Source organism: Lissotriton vulgaris, chromosome 3_1, assembly GCF_964263255.1.
Source record: "Lissotriton vulgaris chromosome 3_1, aLisVul1.2, whole genome shotgun sequence".
NCBI classification, from domain to species: Eukaryota; Metazoa; Chordata; class Amphibia; order Caudata; family Salamandridae; genus Lissotriton; species Lissotriton vulgaris.
The window spans coordinates 1,779,149,270-1,779,174,134 of record NC_141689.1 but is presented as its reverse complement, the minus strand read 5'-3'; the positions used below and the strand labels follow the sequence as shown (position 1 = coordinate 1,779,174,134).

At 55.7% G+C, this 24,865-nt stretch overlaps 1 protein-coding gene across 1 annotated transcript in view; it reads left to right on the top strand.

The window, feature by feature from the left end:
- LOC147728440 (uncharacterized) overlaps nucleotides 1–24,063 on the top strand; it is a 100,922-nt gene extending 76,859 nt beyond the window's left edge. Inside the window, exons 5-7 of the mRNA XM_086963799.1 lie at nucleotides 17,134–17,438; nucleotides 18,383–18,849; nucleotides 23,815–24,063. Coding sequence (XP_086819925.1) covers nucleotides 17,134–17,438; nucleotides 18,383–18,849; nucleotides 23,815–24,063 — 1,021 coding nt within the window. The remainder of the gene's footprint in view (nucleotides 1–17,133; nucleotides 17,439–18,382; nucleotides 18,850–23,814) is intronic.
- The last annotated feature ends 802 nt before the right edge of the window (nucleotides 24,064–24,865 follow it).

Below are 24,865 nucleotides of genomic sequence, written 5' to 3'. Positions count from 1 at the left end.
AGCAAGAACTGGACGCTGGCTCACCAGACTGGCAGTGGCCCTCCCTTCCCACCGAAGACCTTCACACCATGGGAGGAGAAGGTGCTTGCCGTACTGCTACCTGAGAGTCTCACAGGAGTAGCCGGGGGAGCGGAGGCTGGTAAGTACAGACAAATGACAACCACCACAATGCCAATTACTACCTTGCAATACACAAACACCTATTACACTGTCCATCCCCACCCAACATGTAGCCAGCCATCCTGCTGAGGAGGCCTGTATGGGGGAGGGAGGTCTGTACAACAACTCACACCATAGCCCCTGGCCCCCACCCCATCAGCATCGAGGCCTCCCCCACCCAGGAGCAAGTGTCAGCCATTGCACCGTTTAACAAACAGACTTACAGGTTGGTAGCCATCTTCACTGAGAGGGTTTGGGAGGGAGGGAGGGAGGGAGGCAGGGAGGCCTGCACTACCACTACCACTATTCCCCCTGGCCCCCACCCCATCAGCATGGAGGTCTCCCCCACCCAGGAGCAAGTGTCAGCCATTGCACCGTTTAACAAACAGACTTAGAGGTTGGTATCCATCTTCACTGAGAGGGTGTGGGAGGGAGGGAGGCAGGGAGGCCTGCACTACCACTACCACCATTCTCCCTGGCCCCCACCCCATCAGCATGGAGGCCTCCCCCACCCAGGAGCAAGTGTCAGCCATTGCACCGTTTAACAAACAGACTTATAGGTTGGTAGCCATCTTCACTGAGAGGGTGTGGGAGGGAGGGAGGCAGGGAGGCCTGCACTACCACTACCACCATTCCCCCTGGCCCCCACCCCATCAGCATGGAGGCCTCCCCCACCCAGGAGCAAGTGTCAGCCATTGCACCGTTTAACAAACAGACTTACAGGTTGGTAGCCATCTTCACTGAGAGGGTGTGGGAGGGAGGGAGGCAGGGAGGCCTGCACTACCACTACCACCATAGCCCCTGGCCCCCACCCCATCAGCATGGAGGCCTCCCCCACCCAGGAGCAAGTGTCAGCCATTGCACCGGTTAACAAACAGACTTACAGGTTGGTAGCCATCTTCACTGAGAGGGTGTGGAAGGGAGGGAGGCAGGGAGGCCTGCACTACCACTACCACCATAGCCCCTGGCCCGCACCCCATCAGCATGGAGGCCTCCCCCACCCAGGAGCAATTGTCAGCCATTGCACCATTTAACAAACAGACTTACAGGTTGGTAGCCATCTTCACTGAGAGGGTGTGGGAGGAAGGGAGGGAGGCAGGGAGGCCTGCACTACCACTACCACCATAGCCCCTGGCCCCCACCCCATCAGCATGGAGGCCTCCCCCACCCAGGAGCAAGTGTCAGCCATTGCACCGTTTAACAAACAGTCTTACAGGTTGGTAGCCATCTTCACTGAGAGGGTGTGGGAGGGAGGGAGGCAGGCAGGGAGGCCTGCACTACCACTACCACCATTCCCCCTGGCCCCCACCCCATCAGCACGGAGGCCTCCCCCACCCAGGAGCAAGTGTCAGCCATTGCACCGTTTAACAAACAGACTTACAGGTTGGTAGCCATCTTCACTGAGAGGGTGTGGGAGGGAGGAAGGGAGGCAGGGAGGCCTGCTCTACCACTACCACCATAGCTCCTGGCCCCCACCCCATCAGCATGGAGGCCTCCCCCACCCAGGAGCAAGTGTCAGCCATTGCACCGTTTAACAAACAGACTTACAGGTTGGTAGCCATCTTCACTGAGAGGGTGTGGGAGGGAGGGAGGGAGGCCTGCACTACCACTACCACCATTCCCCCTGGCCCCCACCCCATCAGCGTGGAGGCCTCCCCCACCCAGGAGCAAGTGTCAGCCATTGCACTGTTTAACAAACAGACTTACAGGTTGGTAGCCATCTTCACTGAGAGGGTGTGGGAGGGAGGGAGGCAGGGAGGCCTGCACTACCACTACCACCATAGCCCCTGGCCCCCACCCCATCAGCATGGAGGCCTCCCCCACCCAGGAGCAAGTGTCAGCCATTGCACCGTTTAACAAACAGACTTACAGGTTGGTAGCCATCTTCACTGAGAGGGTGTGGGAGGGAGGGAGGCAGGGAGGCCTGCATTACCACTACCACCATTCCCCCTGGCCCCCACCCCATCAGCATGGAGGCCTCCCCCACCCAGGAGCAAGTGTCAGCCATTGCACCATTTAAAAACAGACTTACAGGTTGGTAGCCATCTTCACTGAGAGGGTGTGGGAGGGAGGGAGGCAGGGAGGCCTGCACTACCACTACCACCATTCCCCCTGGCCCCCACCCCATCAGCATGGAGGTCTCCCCCACCCAGGAGCAAGTGTCAGCCATTGCACCGGTTAACAAACAGACTTACAGGTTGGTAGCCATCTTCACTGAGAGGGTTTGGGAGGGAGGGAGGCAGGAAGGCCTGCACTACCACTACCACCATAGCCCCTGTCCCCCCCCCATCAGCATGGAGGCCTCCCCCACCCAGGAGCAAGTGTCAGCCATTGCACCGTTTAACAAACAGACTTACAGGTTGGTAGCCATCTTCACTGAGAGGGTGTGGGAGGGAGGGAGGGAGGCAGGGAGGCCTGCACTACCACTACCACCATAGCCGCTGGCCCCCACCCCATCAGCATGGAGGGCTCCCCCACCCAGGAGCAAGTGTCAGCCATTGCACCGTTTAGCAAACAGACTTACAGGTTGGTAGCCATCTTCACTGAGAGGGTGTGGTAGGGAGGGAGGCAGGGAGGCCTGCACTACCACTACCACCATAGCCCCTGGCCCCCACCCCATCAGCATGGAGGCCTCCCCCACCCAGGAGCAATTGTCAGCCATTGCACCATTTAACAAACAGACTTACAGGTTGGTAGCCATCTTCACTGAGAGGGTGTGAGAGGAAGGGAGGGAGGCAGGGAGGCCTGCACTACCACTACCACCATAGCCCCTGGCCCCCACCCCATCAGCATGGAGGCCTCCCCCACCCAGGAGCAAGTGTCAGCCATTGCACCGTTTAACAAACAGACTTACAGGTTGGTAGCCATCTTCACTGAGAGGGTGTGGGAGGGAGGGAGGCAGGCAGGGAGGCCTGCACTACCACTACCACCATTCCCCCTGGCCCCCACCCCATCAGCATGGAGGCCTCCCCCACCCAGGAGCAAGTGTCAGCCATTGCACCGTTTAACAAACAGACTTACAGGTTGGTAGCCATCTTCACTGAGAGGGTGTGGGAGGGAGGAAGGGCGGCAGGGAGGCCTGCACTACCACTACCACCATAGCTCCTGGCCCCCACCCCATCAGCATGGAGGCCTCCCCCACCCAGGAGCAAGTGTCAGCCATTGCACCGTTTAACAAACAGACTTACAGGTTGGTAGCCATCTTCACTGAGAGGGTGTGGGAGCGAGGGAGGGAGGCCTGCACTACCACTACCACCATTCCCCCTGGCCCCCACCCCATCAGCATGGAGGCCTCCCCCACCCAGGAGCAAGTGTCAGCCATTGCACTGTTTAACAAACAGACTTACAGGTTGGTAGCCATCTTCACTGAGAGGGTGTGGGAGGGAGGGAGGCAGGGAGGCCTGCACTACCACTACCACCATAGCCCCTGGCCCCCACCCCATCAGCATGGAGGCCTCCCCCACCCCGGAGCAAGTGTCAGCCATTGCACCGTTTAACACACAGACTTACAGGTTGGTAGCCATCTTCACTGAGAGGGTGTGGGAGGGATGGAGGCAGGGAGGCCTGCATTACCACTACCACCATTCCCCCTGGCCCCCACCCCATCAGCATGGAGGCCTCCCCCACCCAGGAGCAAGTGTCAGCCATTGCACCATTTAAAAACAGACTTACAGGTTGGTAGCCATCTTCACTGAGAGGGTGTGGGAGGGAGGGAGGCAGGGAGGCCTGCACTACCACTACCACCATTCCCCCTGGCCCCCACCCCATCAGCATGGAGGTCTCCCCCACCCAGGAGCAAGTGTCAGCCATTGCACCGGTTAACAAACAGACTTACAGGTTGGTAGCCATCGTCACTGAGAGGGTTTGGGAGGGAGGGAGGCAGGAAGGCCTGCACTACCACTACCACCATAGCCCCTGTCCCCCCCCCCCCATCAGCATGGAGGCCTCCCCCACCCAGGAGCAGGTGTCAGCCATTGCACCGTTTAACAAACAGACTTACAGGTTGGTAGCCATCTTCACTGAGAGGGTGTGGGAGGGAGGGAGGGAGGCAGGGAGGCCTGCACTACCACTACCACCATAGCCTCTGGCCCCACCCCATCAGCATGGAGGCCTGCCCCACCCAGGAGCAAGTGTCAGCCATTGCACCGTTTAACAAACAGACTTACAGGTTGGTAGCCATCTTCACTGAGAGGGTGTGGGAGGGAGGGAGGCAGGGAGGCCTGCACTACCACTATCACCATTCCCCCTGGCCCCCACCCCATCAGCATGGAGGCCTCCCCCACCCCGGAGCAAGTGTCAGCCATTGCACCGTTTAACAAACAGACTTACAGGTTGGTAGCCATCTTCACTGAGAGGGTGTGAGAGGGTGTGGGAGGGAGGGAGGCAGGGATGCCTGCACTACCACTACCACCATAGCCCCTGGCCCCCACCCCATCAGCATGGAGGCCTCCCCCACCCAGGAGCAAGTGTCAGTGTTGGACAGGCCTCGTGGCTGGGCCGTCCCCTCCCCGCATGGCGGGTCGCGGACCCCTGCTCCTCCTGTTCCCCCGGACAAGAACCACCCCTGCAACCCACCGGGGCAACCTCCAGCCCTTCCCCGACGGCACCCTGGCTCCTGAACCCACACCGTAACGGCTGGCCTGGGTCCTTTCCCGAACCCCTGTCTCCGGCCCAGCCGCCATTTTGGACACTACACGACCAGGCCTCGTGGCCTCGGGTCGACCTCGGCCTCGGGCCCAGCCAGTCCCCGACATCGAGGCACCACCATCCACCCAGGGGGTGAAGAGACCACTTGGCTGGTCAATGGGAGAAGGAGTGTCAACGGCTCCCCTCCGCCAGGTATCGATCGCCCCCAGCCTCCCTGGGCGCTGGCTCCACCCCCCTGCTGGGTGTCTGGACTCCCTCATCCCAGACCTCCCGACCTCCAAGTGCGAGGGTCCGGACATCAAAGGGCGCCAGACCTATAACTGGGGCAGCTCCAGAGCAGGAAGGCAGTTGTATCCTGGAGTCGAGAGACACCGAGACGAACTCATCCTTGGAGGCCTGCTGGCGCTGCCGCGGCTCCTCTTCGTGAACGATCTTGAAGGCCTGCTGGCGCTGCCGCGGCTCATCCTCCGTCCGTGAACCATCTTGAAGGCCTGCTGGCGCTGCCGCGGCTCATCCTCGTGAACCATCTTCGTAGGCCTGCTGGCGCTGCCGCGGCTCATCCTTACGTGAACCATCTTGAAGGCCTGCTGGCGCTGCCGCGGCTCATCCTCGTACACCATCTTCGTAGGCCTGCTGGCGCTGCCGCGGCTCATCCTTACGTGAACCATCTTGAAGGCCTGCTGGCGCTGCCGCGGCCCCTAATTGCGAACCCATCAGCTCGAGGATTGTGAGCTCCACGCCTGCTACTCCCGTACCTGTCCGGTACTGAGACTGTCCCGCTACCCTTTCCCCAAAGAGACTAGAATTGACAGGATCCTCGTATCCTGGTCCTGCTGTACCGTCAAGTACCTTGCTTTTAAGATATATAAAAGTGTGAAGAACTCATCCCTGTGTGGTGTCTATCTGTGGGGGGGAAGTTACCTGTCTGTACGATTACCGGAGAGGGCCCTCACTGGAGGCCTCTCCCCCCTGTACTCGGCCGACCCTCCGGGTCCCCGTCTAACATTGGTGGCCAGCGGCGCGGTCCGAGCCGACGCATAATCGTACAGAGAGTAACTCACCCCACGACACACAGCCACCATGACGACAAAGGAGAGTGGAACAACGGAAAAATTTCAGATGGAAAAGCTGGAGGAGTACAGCCACAAAGAACTAAAGCAATTTTGCATAGAGCGGGGCATTGCTACCACGGGCCTGAGCACGAAAAACGACCTCAAGCACGCCTTAGAAGCTTGGGTGGAGACGGAAACATCCCCACCCCAAAATCAAAGCCTCGAGACCACCGAAACAAGTACCGCCCCTGCAGACGAAAGAAGATCGGGCCTCTCGGCCGAAGAGGCCCGAGAACGGGAGAAAAGCCGGCTCCACGAATTGGAGCTGGCTCGACTCCGCTTAGATGTAGAACTCAAATTGGCAGAACAAAAAATAACCCTCAAACACTTACGGCTCAGGGAAGAACGAGAAGAGAAAAAGAGCCAGAGGGAGCTGGAAGAGAAAAGACTAGCCTACGAGCATGAGGGCAACCTGAAGGAGCTAGAAATTCGACGGCAGAACAAAGACCTCGGCGTCCCTGGGCACCAGAGCCCCACTGCCCCGACGGACCCCAAGGTCCACATCCCCAAGGACGTCGTCCAGGAATACTACCGGAACGATGATATCCAGCAATGGTTTAAAGCCTACGAGGTAGCAATGACCTCCCACCGAATCCCACGGAGCGACTGGGGAGCCGGGCTATGGGGAAAATTCGTGAGCGAAGGAAGAGACCCCCTGCTGTAACTTCCCGACCACCAGATGACATCCTACGACCACATGAAGGCCGTCCTCCTCACTCGCTATGGGCTCACGCCCGAGATGTACCGGCAGAGATTTCGGGACTGCAAACGAATCCCGGGTACAACTTGGGTGGAGTACGTGAACTTTTTTAGCCGAGCCTTCGAGGGATGGATCAAGGGAAGCCAGGTCACCACCTATGAGCAATTATTCAACCTTATTGTATGGGAGCACCTCTCCAATAATTGCTTTGTCGAACTAAGACAGCACCTCCTTGATAGTAAACTGACCGAACCTCGGAAACTCGCCATCGAAGCAGACAGATGGGAGAGCACCCGAGTCCCTCGAAGCTGGCCCAGCGAACAAAACAGAGCCTCCCAAGGGCCCCACCGGCCACGGGGAGGAGGAGGAGGCCAGGGCCGGGGCCGGGACACCGTCACGGTGCCCTCCACTAGCAACACCCCGCCCCCGGCCGGAAGAGGTAGCCCTCCAACGCGACCAGGTTTCCGCGCCAACGTTATCTGCCACAAATGCCAGCGACCCGGCCACTACGCCAATGATCCCAACTGCCCGAAAAATCAGAGCCCCATGAACCGCCAGATCACCGCCGCCGCTCTGGGAGAAGAGCCGGGCCAAGCAGACGCCGAAGAGTACGAGCCGTACCAGCCCGAGTGGGAACCAGCCGCCATGTCCCTGGTCTGTCTAGGGGAGAGGGACATGGTCCCTCGGGCGCCCATCCCCGCCAACACGCAGAAATACAGCCAGTGGGTCACAATCAATGGACGCCGGGATGAAGCCCTCCGTGACACAGGGGCCAGTGTGACCGCAGTCCGCTGCCACCTGGTGACCCCTGACCAGATCCTACCGAATGTACTTTGTCCAGTGCGGTCGGCAGACAACTCCGAAAGCCTGTGCCAGATGGCCCGCATCCCCTTCGAGTGGGGGGGGGTGTCCGGCATGCTAAAAGTAACTGTCCGCGACGATGCCCGGTGGACTGCCTTCTGGGGAACGACCTCGAGAGCTCCCCCTGGTCAGCCGTTGAGCGGAGGGAGCATCTGGGGATGCTTGGTCCCCCTGAATGGGTCTGTGTAACGACCCGATCCATGGCCGCCCGCGCCATCTCCAGCCAAGAGGAACCGGGGGTGGCCCGAGCCTCCTCCGCCGATCGTCACTGAAGAAACCACCCCTGAGCCTGGTCCTCCGGGGTCCGACAACGAAGAACGGGATCAACCCCAAGACCTCCCGGAGCTGGCCCAGTGGCGCCAAGAAGGTGGCCCCACTCAGGAACAGTTCCGCCAGGAACAAAAAGTGTGTCCCTCCCTCGAGGGACTCCGACAACAGGCCATAGCCCAGAGCGCAGGAGATGCCTCGGGCCCACTGGATCTACTGGGACAACGAGCTGCTCTACAGTGAGCAAAAGATCGCCGAGCTTGGAGCCAGCCGGGTGCTGGTGGTCCCCCTCCGATTTAGAGACTTCCTATTGAACTTGGCACACGATGTGCCACTTGCCGGGCACCTGGGGCAGGACAAGACGTACAGCCGCCTGGTGACCCACTTCTACTGCCCGAAGATGCGGAACGATGTAGCGAACCACTGCCGAGCCTGCCCCACCTGCCAGGCCAGCGGGAAAAGCGGCCGAAAACTGAAGGTCCCCCTGCAACCTTTTCCCATCGTCACCACACCCTTTGAGCGGGTGGGAATAGACATTGTAGGGCCCCTGGAGCCCCGGACAGCACAGGGGCACCGGTTCATCCTTGTCCTGGAATACCATGCCACCCGCTATCCCGAGGCCATACCACTCCGGACCGTGACGGCGCCCGTGGTGGGCCGAGCCCTGATGGGGATCTTCTCGCGGGTGGGCTTCCCCCGAGAAGTCGTCAGTGACAGGGGCACAAACTTTATTTCCAGGTACATGAAGTCCCTATGGCAACAGTGCGGGGTCACCTACAAATTCACGACCCCCTATCACCCGCAAGGGAACGGACTAGTAGAACGATTTAACTGCACCCTCAAGGGGATGATCATGGGCCTGGAAGAAACCCTACGTCGCCAGTGGGACGTGCTGCTCCCATGCCTCCTGTTCGCTTACAGGGAGGTCCCCCAGAAATCCCTGGGCTTCAGTCCGTTCGAGCTCCTGTATGGACACCCCGTCCGGGGCCCCCTCAGCCTGGTCAAAGAAGGGTGGGAGGTGACCCCTCAGAAGACTCCCCCTGATGTATACAAGTACCTCTTGACTCTCCGTACCCAGACCCGGCGGTTCAGGGAACTCGCCAAGGCCAACCTCGAAGCCAGCCAAGAGGACATGAAGCACTGGTATGATCAGAATGCCTCATCCATCGAGTTCGAGCCGGGACAACAGGTCTGGGTGATGTCCCCGGTTGAGCCTTGCGCCCTCCAGGACAAATGGACAGGACCCTTCAAAGTGGTGGAACGCAAGGGCCCCGTCACCTACCTGGTGGACCTGGAGTCCCCCCGAAACCCCTGAGGGTCCTCCACGCCAACAGACTCAAGCCCCACTTTGTACGCTCTGAACTTAGCCTCCTGATGGCTACCGACAGTGGGGCTGAAGAAGACTCCGAGCCACTCCCCGATCTCCTGAGAACGCTCGAGAAAGACGGCTCCGTGGAGGGAGTCCACCTCTCCGAGGCCCTGTCCCCAGCGCAACGCCAAGACTGCCAAAAACTGCTACTACAATTTGCCGACCTGTTCTCCCTCATCCCTGGGGTCACCCCCTGGTGCCTCCATGACGTTGACACCGGGGATAGCCCGCCTATCCGACACAGGGCGTACAGGGTGCCTGATCGGGTACGCGCCTGCATCCAGTCGGAAGTCTCCAAGATGCTAGCTCTGGGAGTAATCGAGCCATCCGACAGCCCCTGGGCCAGCCCAGTCGTGTTGGTCCCCAAGGCCGCCGCCCCGGGCGTCGCCCCGAGCTCAGGTTCTGTGTAGACTATCGGGGTCTGAACGCCGTCACCAGGACCGACGCCCATCCCATTCCCAGGGCAGATGAACTGATCGACCGCATGGGGGCCGCCCGCTACCTGAGCATCTTCGATTTGACAGCGGGCTATTGGCAGATCAGCCTCACCCCAGGTGCCCAGGAGCGATCCGCCTTCTCCACCCCGGATGGCCACTACCACTTCAAGGTGATGCCATTCGGATTAAAAAACACACCCGCCACCTTCCAGAGACTAGTGAACAAAGTCTTGGCGGGTCTGGAGGAATTCAGCACCGCCTATGTAGACGATATTGCTGTGTACAGCCGCCACTGGGCGGAACACCTCCACCACCTCCGGGAGGTCCTGAACGCCCTCCGGCAGGCCGGGCTAACCATCAAGGCCAGCAAGTGCCAGATCGGCCAAGGGTCCGTGACCTACCTGGGACACCAGGTGGGAAGTGGCCTGGTGGCCCCCCTCCAGCTCAAGATTTCCGCCATCCAGGCCTGGGAGCCCCCGGTCACCCAGACAGAGGTCCGAGCCTTCTTGGGACTCACCGGGTACTACCGGCGCTTCGTAAAAGACTATGGCAGCATTGTGGGGCCCCTCACAGAACTCACGTCCAAAAAGAACCCCCAGAAAGTCAACTGGACTCCTGAATGTCAGGCGGCCTTTGAGAGCCTCAAGTCCGCCATGTGCACAACCCCCTTGCTCCAAGCCCCCGACTACAGCCGGGAATTCATAGTGCAGACGGACGCCTCAGATCATGGCATAGGGGCCGTCCTCTCCCAACTCAACACCGAGGAGGTCGATCAGCCAGTGGTATTCATCAGCCGACGCCTGCTGGCCCGAGAACAGCGCTAGAGCACCATCGAGCGGGAGGCCTTCGCCGTAGTGTGGGCCCTCAAGAAGCTCTGGCCCTATCTCTTCGGTACCCACTTCCGGGTGCAAACAGATCACCGACCCCTGCAATGGCTGATGCAGATGCGGGGAGAAAACCCGAAGCTGTTGCGCTGGTCCATCTCCCTGCAGGGGATGGACTTCACTGTGGAGCATCGCCTAGGCCAAGATCACGCCAACGCAGGCGGCCTGTCCCGCTTCTTCCGCCTCGGCGAGGAGAGTACCCAAGAGGATGGCTGACTCTCCCTGCCTTCAGCTGGGGGGGACGCATGTTGGACAGGCCTCGTGGCTGGGCCGTCCCCTCCCCCCATGGCGGGTCGCGGACCCCTGCTCCTCCCCCGGACAAGAACCACCCCTGCAACCCGCCGGGGCAACCTCCAGCCCTTCCCCGACGGCACCCTGGCTCCTGAACCCCACCGTAACGGCTGGCCCGTGTCCTTTCCCGAACCCCTGGCTCCGGCCCAGCCGCCATTTTGGACACTACACGACCAGGCCTCGTGGCCTCGGGTCGACCTCGGCCTCGGGCCCAGCCAGGCCCTGACATCGAGGAACCACCATCCACCCAGGGGGTGAAGAGACCACTTGGCAGGTCAATGGGAGAAGGAGTGTCAACGGCTCCCCTCCGCCAGGTGTCGATCTCCCCCAGCCTCCCTGGGCGCTGGCTCCACCCCCCTGCTGGGTGTCTGGACTCCCTCATCCCGGACCTCCCGACCTCCAAGTGCGAGGGTCCGGACATCAAAGGGCGCCAGACCAATAACTGGGGCAGCTCCAGAGCAGGAAGGCAGTTGTATCCTGGAGTCGAGAGACACCGAGACGAACTCATCCTTGGAGGCCTGCTAGCGCTGCCGCGGCTCCTCTTCGTGAACAATCTTGAAGGCCTGCTGGCGCTGCTGCGGCTCATCCTCCGTCCGTGAACCATCTTGAAGGCCTGCTGGCGCTGCCGCGGCTCATCCTCGTGAACCATCTTCGTAGGCCTGCTGGCGCTGCCGCGGCTCATCCTTACGTGAACCATCTTGAAGGCCTGCTGGCGCTGCCGCGGCTCATCCTCGTGAACCATCTTCGTAGGCCTGCTGGCGCTGCCGCGGCTCATCCTTACGTGAACCATCTTGAAGGCCTGCTGGCGCTGCCGCGGCCCCTACTTGCGAACCCATCAGCTCGAGGATTGTGAGCTCCACGCCTGCTACCCCCGTACCTGTCCGGTACTGAGACTGTCCCGCTACCCTTTCCCCCAAAGAGACTAGAATTGACAGGATCCTCGTATCCTGGTCCTGCTGTACCGTCAAGTACCTTGCTTTTAAGATATATAAAAGTGTGGAGAACTCATCCCTGTGTGGTGTCTATCTGTGGGGGGGAAGTTACCTGTCTGTACGATTACCGGAGAGGGCCCTCACCGGAGGCCTCTCCCCCCTGTGCTCGGCCGACCCTCCGGGTCCCCGTCTAACAGTCAGCCATTGCACCATTTAACAAACAGACTTACAGGTTGGTAGCCATCTTCACTGAGAGGGTGTGGGAGGGAGGGAGGCAGGGAGGCCTGCACTACCACTACCACCATTCCCCCTGGCCCCCACCCCATCAGCATGGAGGCCTCCCCCACCCAGGAGCATGTGTCAGCCATTCCATCCTGCACATTCACCTAACAGGCATGTATCTACTATTACTCTGCATGGTGTGTGTGACCTGCAGCCACACAACCTACAGCAATAGAACCCAAAGCATTGACAATCATCATGTATGACTCCATGATGTGACTCAGCACTATTAAAAGTTACACGGTGTTTACATGATAAGTACTACTGATAAATGCATATGTAAGTAGTGTACGGACAGATGATGAAACACCAATGACAGAAACACTGACCACTCCCCATCTATTCCACAGGTGACGAAGAACTCACTGCTGAGGACAACACCAACGACCAGCAGAGCCAGTCTCCACCCCCGGCACATGGCCTCTCGGATGTGGACTCCCATGACAGTATGGATGATGAGCTCCAGCCCGGCACATCTGGTGTGCCACAGACCCAGAGGTCCCAGGCCCCCATCCTCACCACCACCACCTCTGCTGCCACTACAACGCAGCAGACCCCTGCAGGCACGGCCTCTACCACCGCAATCACCACAGCCACCACCGCCACTGCCACCAATACCACCAGGACCACCAGTACCACCAGCAGCACCCACCCTGTCCCCAGGGATGACCATCCCACACCAACAGCTCTGGAGGGCAGGGATAGAGTGCGTGGCCCCCCAGTGGCGAGTGAAGAGGCCCGTGGCAGCAGAGCACGTGGGAGGGCCAGGGTCACCACCAGACCTCGGGAGGAGTGGACACCATCCCTGGACCACTTCTCCCGAGTTGTGGAGGCCTACCAAGAGGTCCAGGGACAAAGTGGACGGTCGGATGAACTCATGAGGGAGCTGATCGTGTTGATAAGGTCCATCGATAACCGCCTGGGACAGATGGTGGACCTCATGGGCCAGCAAGTGGCGTTGCAGAGGGACAGGCCTGTGTCCCAACCATCACCTCCGTCCCCTTCTATTGCACCGCAGGATGACAGTGCACCATCCTCCCCTGCGCCAACAGAGAGGGACGACTCCCCTGACGCTGCTGGCCATTCAGCAGGCCCCCCACCGCCAAAAAGAACTAGGGGGCGTCCGAAGAAAAGCCTCAGAGTCACTGGAGGCAAAGCACCTACGACACACCAGTCACGGAGCCAGCCGTGAAGACAACCCTCTTCCCAACAGCATTCACCTTTTGGACTATCTTCCCCACATTGCCCTGGCAAAGGCACCTCTCAGTTGGACTGGGCCACCACATCCATGTGGTGTCTACTGTACCATCTCATTGAACAGGACTGTCAACTCACTGCTCATTCCACACCTTCATGTAAATATTACCGCACCAATCACATGTCCTCTCACAAAATAAAATACCTTAAGCACAATAATCTGTGTAGTGATTTATGTAGTCCAGTATTTACATTGTCGACAATGTCCATGATGTGTAGAAATGATGTACAGTATGCATGGCAGGAACCCTCTGTAGCACCTAGGGAGACACAACAGAACTACAGTCACTGGTCTCATTGTGGCAACACACAGACCACAGCACAGCAAATAACCAATACATCACAGGCATATCACACAATGTCTACCAGATCTGCACAAATACATTGCAATGTACATCACGGCAATGAACGTCATTTACACAAAGAACACACATGGGTGCCACAACATGTGCCAATCGGTGACATCTGCGCATAGCCATTCATAACTAGAGCAACAACACCAGACAATGTACACGTTGTACCTAGTCACCCACCTCAAGAGAAGTAGCGTTCAATTAGCTGTTGGTGCAGGTCGACTCCTTCATCCTCTCCACTGTCCTCATCACTGGATTGAGGTCCCTGAGCAGGTTGTGGCCCTGGTTCATCACCATCGTCCAGGAGCAGGGGGACACCCCTGTGGATGGCCAGGTTGTGCAGCATACAGCAGGCCCCATTTATCTTGCACACCTTCCCAGGTGAGTATGCCAGTGCACCTCCGGTCCTGTCAAGGCACCTGAACCTTGACTTCAGCAGGCCGAAAGTCCGCTCGATGACCCGTTGTGTCCTGCCATGTGCCTCATTGTAGCGGATGTCTCCTGGTGTCTGGGGATTTCGGAGTGGGCTCAACAGCCATGGGCGACTGGGATATGCTGAGTCTCCTGTGAATGACAGTCACGCATTGCAATGTTGTACAGCCAGAGTGCAGCAAGTAACACACACCACGCCATAGCAGTAGTGATACTCACCCACAATCCAGGCCCGTTCGGGTAGCAGATTCTCCATCATGCGTGGCACCATGCTGTTCCTCATGATGTAGGAATCATGTGCCGAACCTGGATACTTAGCAGTAGCACACACATGTGAGATGGTCATGTCCGCAAGGCACACCACCTGCATATTCATGGAGTGGTAGTGTTTGCGGTTCCGATAGATTTGCTCCATCACCATCGGTGGCAACAGACCCACATGGGTGCAATCGATTGCACCAACTACATGCGGGATGTGCCCTAGGGGATAGAAGTCACCCTTCACCGCAGCCAATTCACGTCCCCTGGGGAAATGTATGTACCGATTGCGATAGATCATCATGGCCGCAAGCACATCCCGCAGCACCATGCTGAACATGGGCTGCGACATCCCCACAGCATTAGCCACGGTCTCCTGGAAGGAACCAGTCGCAAAAAAGTGGAGTGCTGCCATCACCTTGTAGGTGGGTGTAAATGCCGTAGGATAGTGACGGCGAGGCTGTAGGTGGGGCTCCAATAGAACACACAGGTACTTCAATGTTGGTCTGTCCAGCCTGAATTTCCTGATGATTGCCTCATTCTCCATGTCCTCCAGCACTGTGAGTTGACGTAGGAGATTCGGCCTCCTCCTAGTTGAGAAGTGAAAAGACAATGTCAGTGACAAGCATCATGAGATGGGTATAGCACAAAACACCAATGATGTCATGGGAATACAACCATTGCACGAGAGATGGATGACACTTCAGGTTACACGGCTTCGTAATTGCTACAAACAGACAGCACGCCTCTCCAGTGATAATGCACAACTATCACACACACATCTGGGACAGTGAATGCCGACTTAATGGATGTCCAATTGACAAGTGCAGACAAGGTGCAGCAAGACCCGCTAATGTATTTAGACTTACAATGTCAATCATACACATCAGTTGTACCTCCCAAACCTCAAGACATCATGTAAACTCTTTACACAGTCATCAACAGAATGATCACAATAGCAGGAACACTTCTGGTTGTGTGCATGACCATTTGTGATAGCAGAAGTCTTGTCCCATAGAATGCGATGCCACCAGCCAGGTCAAGGTCTGCATTGACCATCAAGTAAGTGTACGGAAGGACATGAAGCAGAACAGCTGAAGTCTGACAATCATTATCAGCCCCGAAATGTGTGACTAAAATGTATGAAACCCAATCCAAAATGACTCACACTGAACGTGCATCCACCTGTGGATGACATGGCTGTGTGGCATCATGTGTACAATGATGTCCACTTCTCCATGTTGCTGCAGGGTGCTGATACAGTGTCCTTGATTGCATACACACCAATGGGTACGAAAATGGGAATACTTACCGCCGGGCCCCGGCGGTGCGTCACAGCCATGGAGCATTGCATGCGGCCAATGGCAGCGATGATGGCGGTGGCATGAAGCATATTTGAAAATCACAGAAGGTGTGTCCCGCAATCCGCGGAGGCGGACATTGGTTGCTTTTGAATGATGCACCATCGCGGTACCGCACCACGGGCACCCGCGGTGCGTCACAGCCATGGAGCATTGCATGCGGCCAATGGCAGCGATGATGGCGGTGGCATGATGCATATTTACAAATCGTGGAAGGTGTGTCCCGCAATCCGCGGAGGCGGACATTGGTTGCTTTTGAACGATGCAGACCCGGACAACCAATTGTTGCAGCTTTTGACCTTCCAAACGACCCTAGGGGGCTATAAATCTGTGTGTGTGAGCCTCAAATTTCCACTGCTCACAGTGCGTGCTGCCTGGAAGCCTCTCCTGCTGCTGCCCCAAGAGCCTGCTGCCTGGGAGCCTATCCTGCTGCTGCCCCAAGAGCCTGCTGTCTGGGAGCCTATCCTGCTGCTGCCCCAAGAGCCTGCTGCCTGGGAGCCTATCCTGCTGCTGCCCCAAGAGCCTGCTGTCTGGGAGTCCATCCTGCTGCTGCCCCAAGAGCCTGCTGTCTGGGAGCCCATCCTGCAGCTGCCCCAAGAGCCTGCTGTCTGGGAGCCCATTCTGCTGCTGCCCCAAGAGCCTGCTGTCTGGGAGCCTATCCTGCTGCTGCCCCAAGAGCCTGCTGTCTGGGAGCCTATCCTGCTGCTGCCCCAAGAACCTGCTGTCTGGGAGCCCTCACAACTCAGTTCCGCCACAGGTCTGCCATTTCAACAGGGATGTCAAGAACAGATAAGATCCGTGCCAGTCGATTCACGATTGAGGAGCTAGATGTCCTTGTGGATGAGGTGCTGGCACAGTACCCATGGCTGTTCGGTGGGCCCAATGTTGTGGTAAGTCACCAGAAAGGGAGCTGTAGGGCAGGGTGGTGTGGGACGTGTAGTGGTGATGCAGCATAATATGATTGGGGATGTGGGGTGATGACAGACACTGACAGACAAGCTGGATCCACCTCGTGGGAGTGTGTGTGTTGCCATGTAACTCTTTTATAGCCCTGTACCTGTATGTGTAAGTGGGGTGTGTTCCATTGTCGCACATACAGAAGCAACGCTTGTTGTCCCATTAGATGGAAGAACAGTGAATGCTTGTGAGCACATTAGTGGGAGCCCCTATAGTCAGAGTCAGTGTGACCCACAGAGTAGGTTCAGTGGCAGCACTGCCAGTCGATGTACATCAACAGACTGACCTGATACAGTAGCTGCACGCTGAATATTACATATGCCCCATCAGTGCCCTCTACAATTACTGGTGTTCACACTGCTGCCGATGCATTTGGGTTGAGGCATCATGCATCTGTGTGAAGGTCATTGAGACTTAGAAGCACAATGTGTGCATGCAATCCCTAATGTTTATGTCAAGCTGAGTGCCCTTGTGAGGGTACCCTCAGTTATGGAGGGAGGGAGGTTACTGTGAGTCCTGAGACAGTGTGTGGCCGCTGTACTGATGGATGCTGATTTGTCACATGTCATTAAAGTCACTTTTTGCCTTCTCTATTTCCATACCTTCAGCTCAAGCCACACCAACGTAAATCCGTGTGGAGGGCCATAGCAGCAAAGGTGCGAGCCCTGGGGGTATCAAACAGACGACACACACACTGTCACAAGAGGTGGGACGACATCAGCCGGCTGGCTAAGCAAGTGGCAGAGATGACCTTGGGGATGCTACCACGCACAGGGCGTTTGGCACGGAGAACCATGACGCCGCAGATGGGACGCATACTGGCAGTGACAAATCCAGACCTGTCTGGACGTCTGAAGGGGCATCTGCAAGACAGAGATGGTGAGTATCTGGGGAGGGCTAGTGTGTGGGGGAGTGGATGCATGTGTACAGGGCCAGTGGCATCGGTGACACATGTGATGTGCGTGTGTTGCAATGCTGTGATGTGTGATGTGAGTGGCGACTGCCATGTGTGCCTGCATGAGGCATTGGCCCACCATGGCCTAACAACGCTGCTCCTGCCTGCAGTCCTCAATCCGTGATAGATGTATTGTGGCCACATGGTCACTCTTCATTGGGATGGTGTGGTGAGTGCATACTTTGCCGATCTGCAAAGTACACTTCATGAGTGTGACTCCATGTATGTCTACTTTGCATGCACCTTTTGGTTTGAGGACCAAACATCCGATGACAATGTGAACACAGATTGGCACATGGTGCTTGCTGTGGCCTGCTTGGCATCGTGCCATGTGAAGTGAGTACAGGTGTGTGTGGTACCCTGTGGTGCAATGTATGGCTGTCAGTGGTGATGAGTGTAGTGGCAACATCATGGCCATGGGGCAGGTGTAAGTGGGGTGGGGCACTCCATCCACTGGCAGGGTGTTGTGATGTTGCAATCAATCACCGCATTTGTAAAGCGCGCTACTCACCCGGGAGGGTCTCAAGGCGCTGGGGGAGAGGGGTATGTTAGTGCTCGAACAGCCAGGTCTTGTACTGCTTCCTGAAGGAGAGATGGTGTTGGGTTCGCCGAAGGTGGGTGGGGAGGGAGTTCCAAGTCTTGGTTGCCAGGAGAAGGATCTTCCTCCGGCGGTGGCTCGACATGACTCACTCCATGCAGTTTGTGGGCATGACAGGCACTGTTGTGGACTATATGGTGTGTTGCGGAATAGTGATTGCAGGGTGTGATGATTAGCATGTGGGCCAAGGCCTGTACAGTGCTGCATTGATCTGTAATCGTCTAACAGTATGATGACACTTACACGACCCTGTTACTCTCACTAATGCAGATCCCCAAGACACCACGGCGGAACATGATCCGGAGACAAGTGGCGGCGAGACCAGCACCACATGGGCAGCAGAGCCTACTGAGACTGAGCCGAGTGACAGTGAGCTAAACAGCGCTTCTGAGGGTGACAGGAGTATGCAGGAGGAATCCGTGGCTGAGAGACAGAGTACCACTTCATCAGATGGCAGCGGTGAGGCATCCATGTTAGTAGGCACAGGGGATGGGGAGTCTGCTGCCGCATCTGACAGCCAGCGGCCACTGGCCAGCCTCCCATCCACTTCCTCTGGTGCTGGCCGTCTCCATGTTACTAGGAGGGGAAGAGTGACATTCACACCTGGCACTACTGCACCTGCACCTGTCCCCCCTGCTTCCCTCAGTGCAGAGTGCGTCGAGGTACTGCGCCAAATATGCGTGGGCCAGACCGCCCTGCTCAATGCCTTCAGTGCACACGACAACAAATTAGGGCAGGTGATTGCAATCATGGAGGGCATACAATCTGACGTGGGTGGCCTACACCGTACAGTACAGGCATTGTCGGCCACAGTCACGTCAGCCCTCCAACAGGCACATGCTCCCATTGCAGCTCATGTGCCTGCGACGACAAGCCATTCAGTGGCCACATCAGATCACAGTCCCCGCTTGTCAACTACATCACCTACAAGATACAACACTAGGATCACACGTCAGTCGCAAACAAAACAATCACGTCCAGAGACTCCATCCCCTAAGAAGAGCAGGGCCCCACGAATATGCACAGACAAGGAAAAGTCACATAAGAGCAATGCCAGAAGATCATTGTGCCACACATCAGGCTCATTTGATGCTGAGGCATCTCCAGTAATTGACTGTCCTATGCCCACAGAGGATGTGTGGCATGTTATGAGTACTACTGGGGGGAGCACAGGGACACAACCACCCACAACATCAACCCCAAAACACAGTACATCGATGAAGGTGGTGGGGAGCCCTGTTGTGACCTGCCCAGTCATTGAGGCAGAGGAGAGCCCTGTTGTGACCAGCCCAGTCATTGAGGCAGAGGGTAGCCCTGTTGTGACCAGACCAGTCATTGAGGCAGAGGGTAGCCCTGTTGTGACCAGCCCAGTCATTGAGGCAGAGGGTAGCCCTGTTGTGACCAGACCAGTAATTGAGGCAGAGGGTAGCCCTGTTGTGAACAGCCCAGTCATTGAGGCAGAGGGTAGCCCTGTTGTGACCAGCCCAGTGATTAAGGGAAAGGAGGCCAGTGATAGGTCCAGGTGAGTGGTGAAGGGAAAGGACGCCAGTGTTGTGTCCAGGCCAGTGATCAAGGTAAAGGAGGCCAGTGTTGGGTCCAGGCTAGTCATCAAGGGAAAGGAAGCCAGTGTTGGGTCCAGGACAGTGATAAAGGGAAAGGAAGCCAGTGTTGAGTCCAGGACAGTGATATAGGGAAAGGAGGTCAGTGTTGTGATCAGCTCTGGCGAAAAGGGACAGGAGGGCAATATAAACACCACCCCTGGGGGTAGTGGGGAGGTGGGCACTGTAGGGGGTAGACCTTCCGGAGAGGGTAAGGTGGTCCGGAGGCGTAGCCAGCCTAAGCGTTTTGCAGGATCAAGCACATCACCAGAGGGAGTGGCAGTGTCTGCCCCTGATGTGGGGCAGTTGGTGTGTGTGCCTATTGTGCCATCACCACTTCCCATCAACCCCAAGACAGGTAAGCCTTTTCATGTACCATAAAAGTGGAAGGGCACCCCCTCCCACTTCTCCCACCCACACTATGTCAGGGGTGTGCATGACTCCACCTCCACGTGCCACTGTGCCACCTGGTCCACACAGCCCTCCACCTTGCAGGCCATCTGTAATTACTACATCACATGGGCCTCTTTCAGCCCAGTCAAGTGGGCCTGCTGTCCACAAAACACAGCCAGGTCCCAGTCCGCATGACAGCCAGGAGTGAGTTGTCAACACACTCATACGCCTGTGCCCCACACAAGTGTGCTAGTGCAGTCCATTGTTTGCGACCTGTGTGTGTTGCTGGCCCTGTTGCTCTGATATGCTGTGCTCTCCCCTGCCATGGACTCTGGGCCTGTTGCTCTGATATGCTGGGCTCTCCCCTGCCATGGACTCTGGGCCTGTTGCTCTAATATGCTGTGCTCTCCCCTGTGCAGCCTCTCATGTACTTGCTGTCTCCCCTGCCATGGACTCTGGGCCTGTTGCTCTGATATGCTGTGCTCTCCCCTGTGCAGCCTCTCGTGTACTTGCTGTCTCCCCTGCCATGGACTCTGGGCCTGTTGCTCTGATATGCTGTGCTCTCCCCTGTGCAGCCTCTCATGTACTTGCTGTCTCCCCTGCCATGGACTCTGGGCCTGTTGCTCTGATATGCTGTGCTCTCCCCTGTGCAGCCTCTCATGTACTTGCTGTCTCCCCTGCCATGGACTCTGGGCCTGTTGCTCTGATATGCTGTGCTCTCCCCTGTGCATCCTCTCATGTACTTGCTGTCTCCCCTGCCATGGACTCTGGGCCTGTTGCTCTGATATGCTGTGCTCTCCCCTGTGCAGCCTCTCATGTACTTGCTGTCTCCCCTGCCATGGACTCTATCCTTCTTCTTTGTGTTTCACTTGTACTTAGTCTATGCCATTTGGACCTGTTTTTGTGGCTTGCTGTTGTGTACTGATCTTGTATTGCTACATCTGTGCTATTTGTGAATAAATACAGTTACTTCTGGTGTGTGGTTTTCTCAGTCTCCTTGCTGGTTACTGTCATTTTCTTGTTTGCATTGCCTTGACTGTGTGACATGTTGTATTGGTCATTTCTACCTTTCAAGGCTCTTTGTAGCCATCTGATGTGTGAACAGGGGTGTCAGGGTCTTCAGTCCATTCTGCCACTACTGATGTTGTACTCTGTGATAGGCATTTTGAAGGACTGCAGTTCTATTGTTGGTGATTTACTAATGTTCAATACACTGTTCACAGGTCATGTTGGGGGACACTGGCAGCACAGGGTGGGCTACGGTTCAGTGGGTTTGTTGCCGGCTGTGTTGTCATGAGCTGTGTGTCTTTTCCTTTCTTTCTGGCCAGGCGTGTATGTGTATAATCATCTTGTGTTGGTCATTAGTCATGGTGGCATGGCTTACATGTCATGTGTGGTGTTGGGTGTAGCAGAGGTGTGCAGTGTGAAGGGTGTTAGTTTGTGGTGTATGCATGTGTACCCCTGTATAGTGTGAGACACACATGTGGCAGCCAGGAGTTGTATGCCTGTTGTTTGTTTTGTCTTTCCCTGTGTGGATGGTTGTATACAATTGTGTGGGCTATGGGAGTGCACAACTGTTGTGTTTTCCTTTTCTGCCAGTCCTGCAGTGCCTGGGTCCCTGGGTGTGTGTTGTGTGTTGCTGTGTGTGTGTATTGGGCTTGTTGTTGGAGTGCTTGTTGGTGTGCATGGGGGTGCACGGGATGAGCACATGGCCTGTGAGTGGCTCGGGTGGGGTGCAGTCTGGTTGTGGGTGGTCTGTGCCTGTGGTGTTTGTGCCCTGCCCATACCTTGCTGTGGCCCTGCCTTCTGCATGGTGCGCATGTGTTGACCACGGCGGTGACGTCACCATGACCGTGACGTCGATGCTGGTTGGCGGCCGTTGGGTGTTCCGGATGACGTGGCGTTCCTTGTTGTGAGGTGGGTGATGTGGGGGGGGAGGGAATGCGGAGGGTGTTATGGCCCCCACCAGGTTGCCTGTGTGCAGCTTGGGGCCAGTGTCGGCATGTGTGTTGTGTGGTGCATATGTGTGATGACGTACCTGCGGCGCCGTCCACGGCGGGCCATCTGGCGGTAGAGTTGCAGCAGGTACATTACCGGGTGCATGTGGAGGGCTGGGTCCATGGGGTTCATGTCGGGTCTCGGCGTTCGTGCTCCACTGTCGACTTTCCGACTGCTTCAGCTGTGCGGTGTGTCCACAGAGGTGCGCCAGCTTGTTTGCGCCATCCTAATTTGTTGGGCGGGGTGGACATCATCAGACGCAGAGGAGGGTCTCGATTGGCTCCCTCCACCGCTCTGGCGGGCGCACTTTGATGGCGGTACGCGGCGCACAGTGGCGGATGGGAAATGACCTGTGTTTACCTATCCTAATGTTGCGGTCATCATTTCCGTTGCTCACGGGCGGTAACTGCTGGTTTTCCGCCCCGCCACCACCGCGGTGGTGCCACCGCCCGTCATCCTAATGGAGCCATATGCCTCTGGGCCTGGGGGTGCATGCAGGGGACACATGTTGTGCCTCCTTCTATGTATGCACACCTGTTCATACACAGCATGGAATTCATGACATGATGCAGCCCATGCCGTGCAAGAACGTGCTTTGGCAGTACTGTGGCGGTGCCTTTCTAAGGCTCACATCGTAATCCGGTGGGTAGTCTGACTGCGGGTTTGGTGGTTTTCCTGCAGGGCACTGGTGTGGGGGCATACAGGGAGACCACTAAACTTGTAATCAGTCCCTTAGTTCTTCCAGCTTATATGGGAAGTCGAAAGTAATAATTTGGTTAGAAATTGTTGGCCGGCAGGCTATATGTCTTTGGAAAATCAATAAAATGTGTTTAAAAATAAGCAAAGTATTAATTGAGCTAGTCTAGGCCTGGCATCAACACAAAAACGTCTGTTGAGACCTTTTCCTAACCTTGAGCATCTTTCTCAGTTGGACCCAGAAAGTACTGATCTTCTTAAAACAAATATGATGGACACTTATTATCCTATTCAAAGTGTCCATCTAGAAAACATGTCTTTGTATGAAGTACTGCAGAACTATATATACAGGAATAACATAGATGAGAACATTGAGCAAGGAAAGTTTGCAGTTACTGGCTGTAATGGATGTTTAGTGAGATATGCCAAACAAAGTCTCATTAACCATTGTAAACTGAGCTATCAAACAGTAGAGAAAAGAGAAATCTTTTACCTAGTTCTCTTATAACTTTTTAAACCATGGCGTTCAAAAACCTGAACTGCTAAGTGATTATGACTGCTATGAAGATACTTTCAATGCAGTCAAAGATAGCATCTAGTGTGAAGTGTTTCCCACATATCAGAAAATTTTAAATGAGGAAATCCAATAGGAGGAAGCAATTGCTATAGAAGTTACAAAGGCCAACTCACAAGAAAGCCAGCGCTCAGGGACTAATAGAAAAAGATCCCCTTAACCAGCTTGTCATTGAAAATGAGGCATCCATAGCTATGAATGAAGTACAAAATACTATGGGTTAAGTGAGGAGTGAGAGCATTGATTTAGTTAATTTGATCTCATAACAAAATGAGGAAAAGTTGAACATTTTTCAGCAAATAACAAAACTTGTAGAGCATGGACTGCTACATGATAAGCCTGAAAATACTTGCAAAACCTTCAAGCCTACACTTCTCTCTGTCAGTGGTCAGGCAGGTACAGGGAAAGGTCTTCTGATTAAAGTGCTCACTGCATTTGTTCAGGAAAAAACTGGCTGTGATCTTTCATGTGTTGTGACTGCTCCTACTGGACTAACAACTCACAACTTTAAAGGAACCACATTGCACACACTACTTATGTTGCCTGGGGAACATGACAACAAACTAGAATACCTGAAGTTATCTGGTGATGCTTGTCATGAGGTGTCCAGAGTTCTCAAGAAATTTAAAGTTCTGATTATTGATGAAGTTAGCATGGTATCAAACTTCATGCTAGCTTTCATTCATCTGTGAATGCAAGAGGTCATCAGAACTGACTGTTTTGTTTGGCGGTAAACACGTAGTAGTTTTTGGTGCCCTTTTACAGTTAACTCTAGTCAAAGGTCAACCAGTTTAAAACAATGTGTGCATGAAGAAATAAAAAAGTCATTAGGCAGTATTGGGAATGTTAACATCTGGATAAATTTTGAGTACGCTGAGTTAACACAAAATATATTGTTATATTCGATATCGGTACCTAATATAGGTCCAGGGAATATCGTACACTTTCCCTACATCAGCTCCCATCATTTCACATGAACGAGCCTTATAAGGACATAACTCCAAATAAGGAAAGACTGCCTTGTATGGACATAACGCCTTATAAGGTCTGCAGCCTTTTATAGACTAAACCTTTCACCTATTCATGACGAGGGTGGGTTCTGCCCGATCGATACTGTTAAGACGTCATCCTTAGCACATATGAATAATTAATGAGTACACTCTACCCCGAGGTACACTTCACCTCTCCCATTGACGCACAAGGTTTAATCCCCAAACGTCATCCTCATTCTGAACAATGGGTAACACACGTACATAGACTGTATAAATACAGCACCTCTTGCTATCAGTGGGCCGGAGGGGACCGAGACATCAAGGCCGACCCACTGACCAGAGACGCTGGGGCTCCGGCATGCCATCGCTCCAGCTGACGGTGGTCTAACCATTCCTTGCGGGGTGTCCAACTCAAATCCAGAAAAGAGTCCCACACTCAATTCAATTCAATTCAAGAGTTCTTTATTCGATGATTAAAAATCACCATAAAAGCACATATATA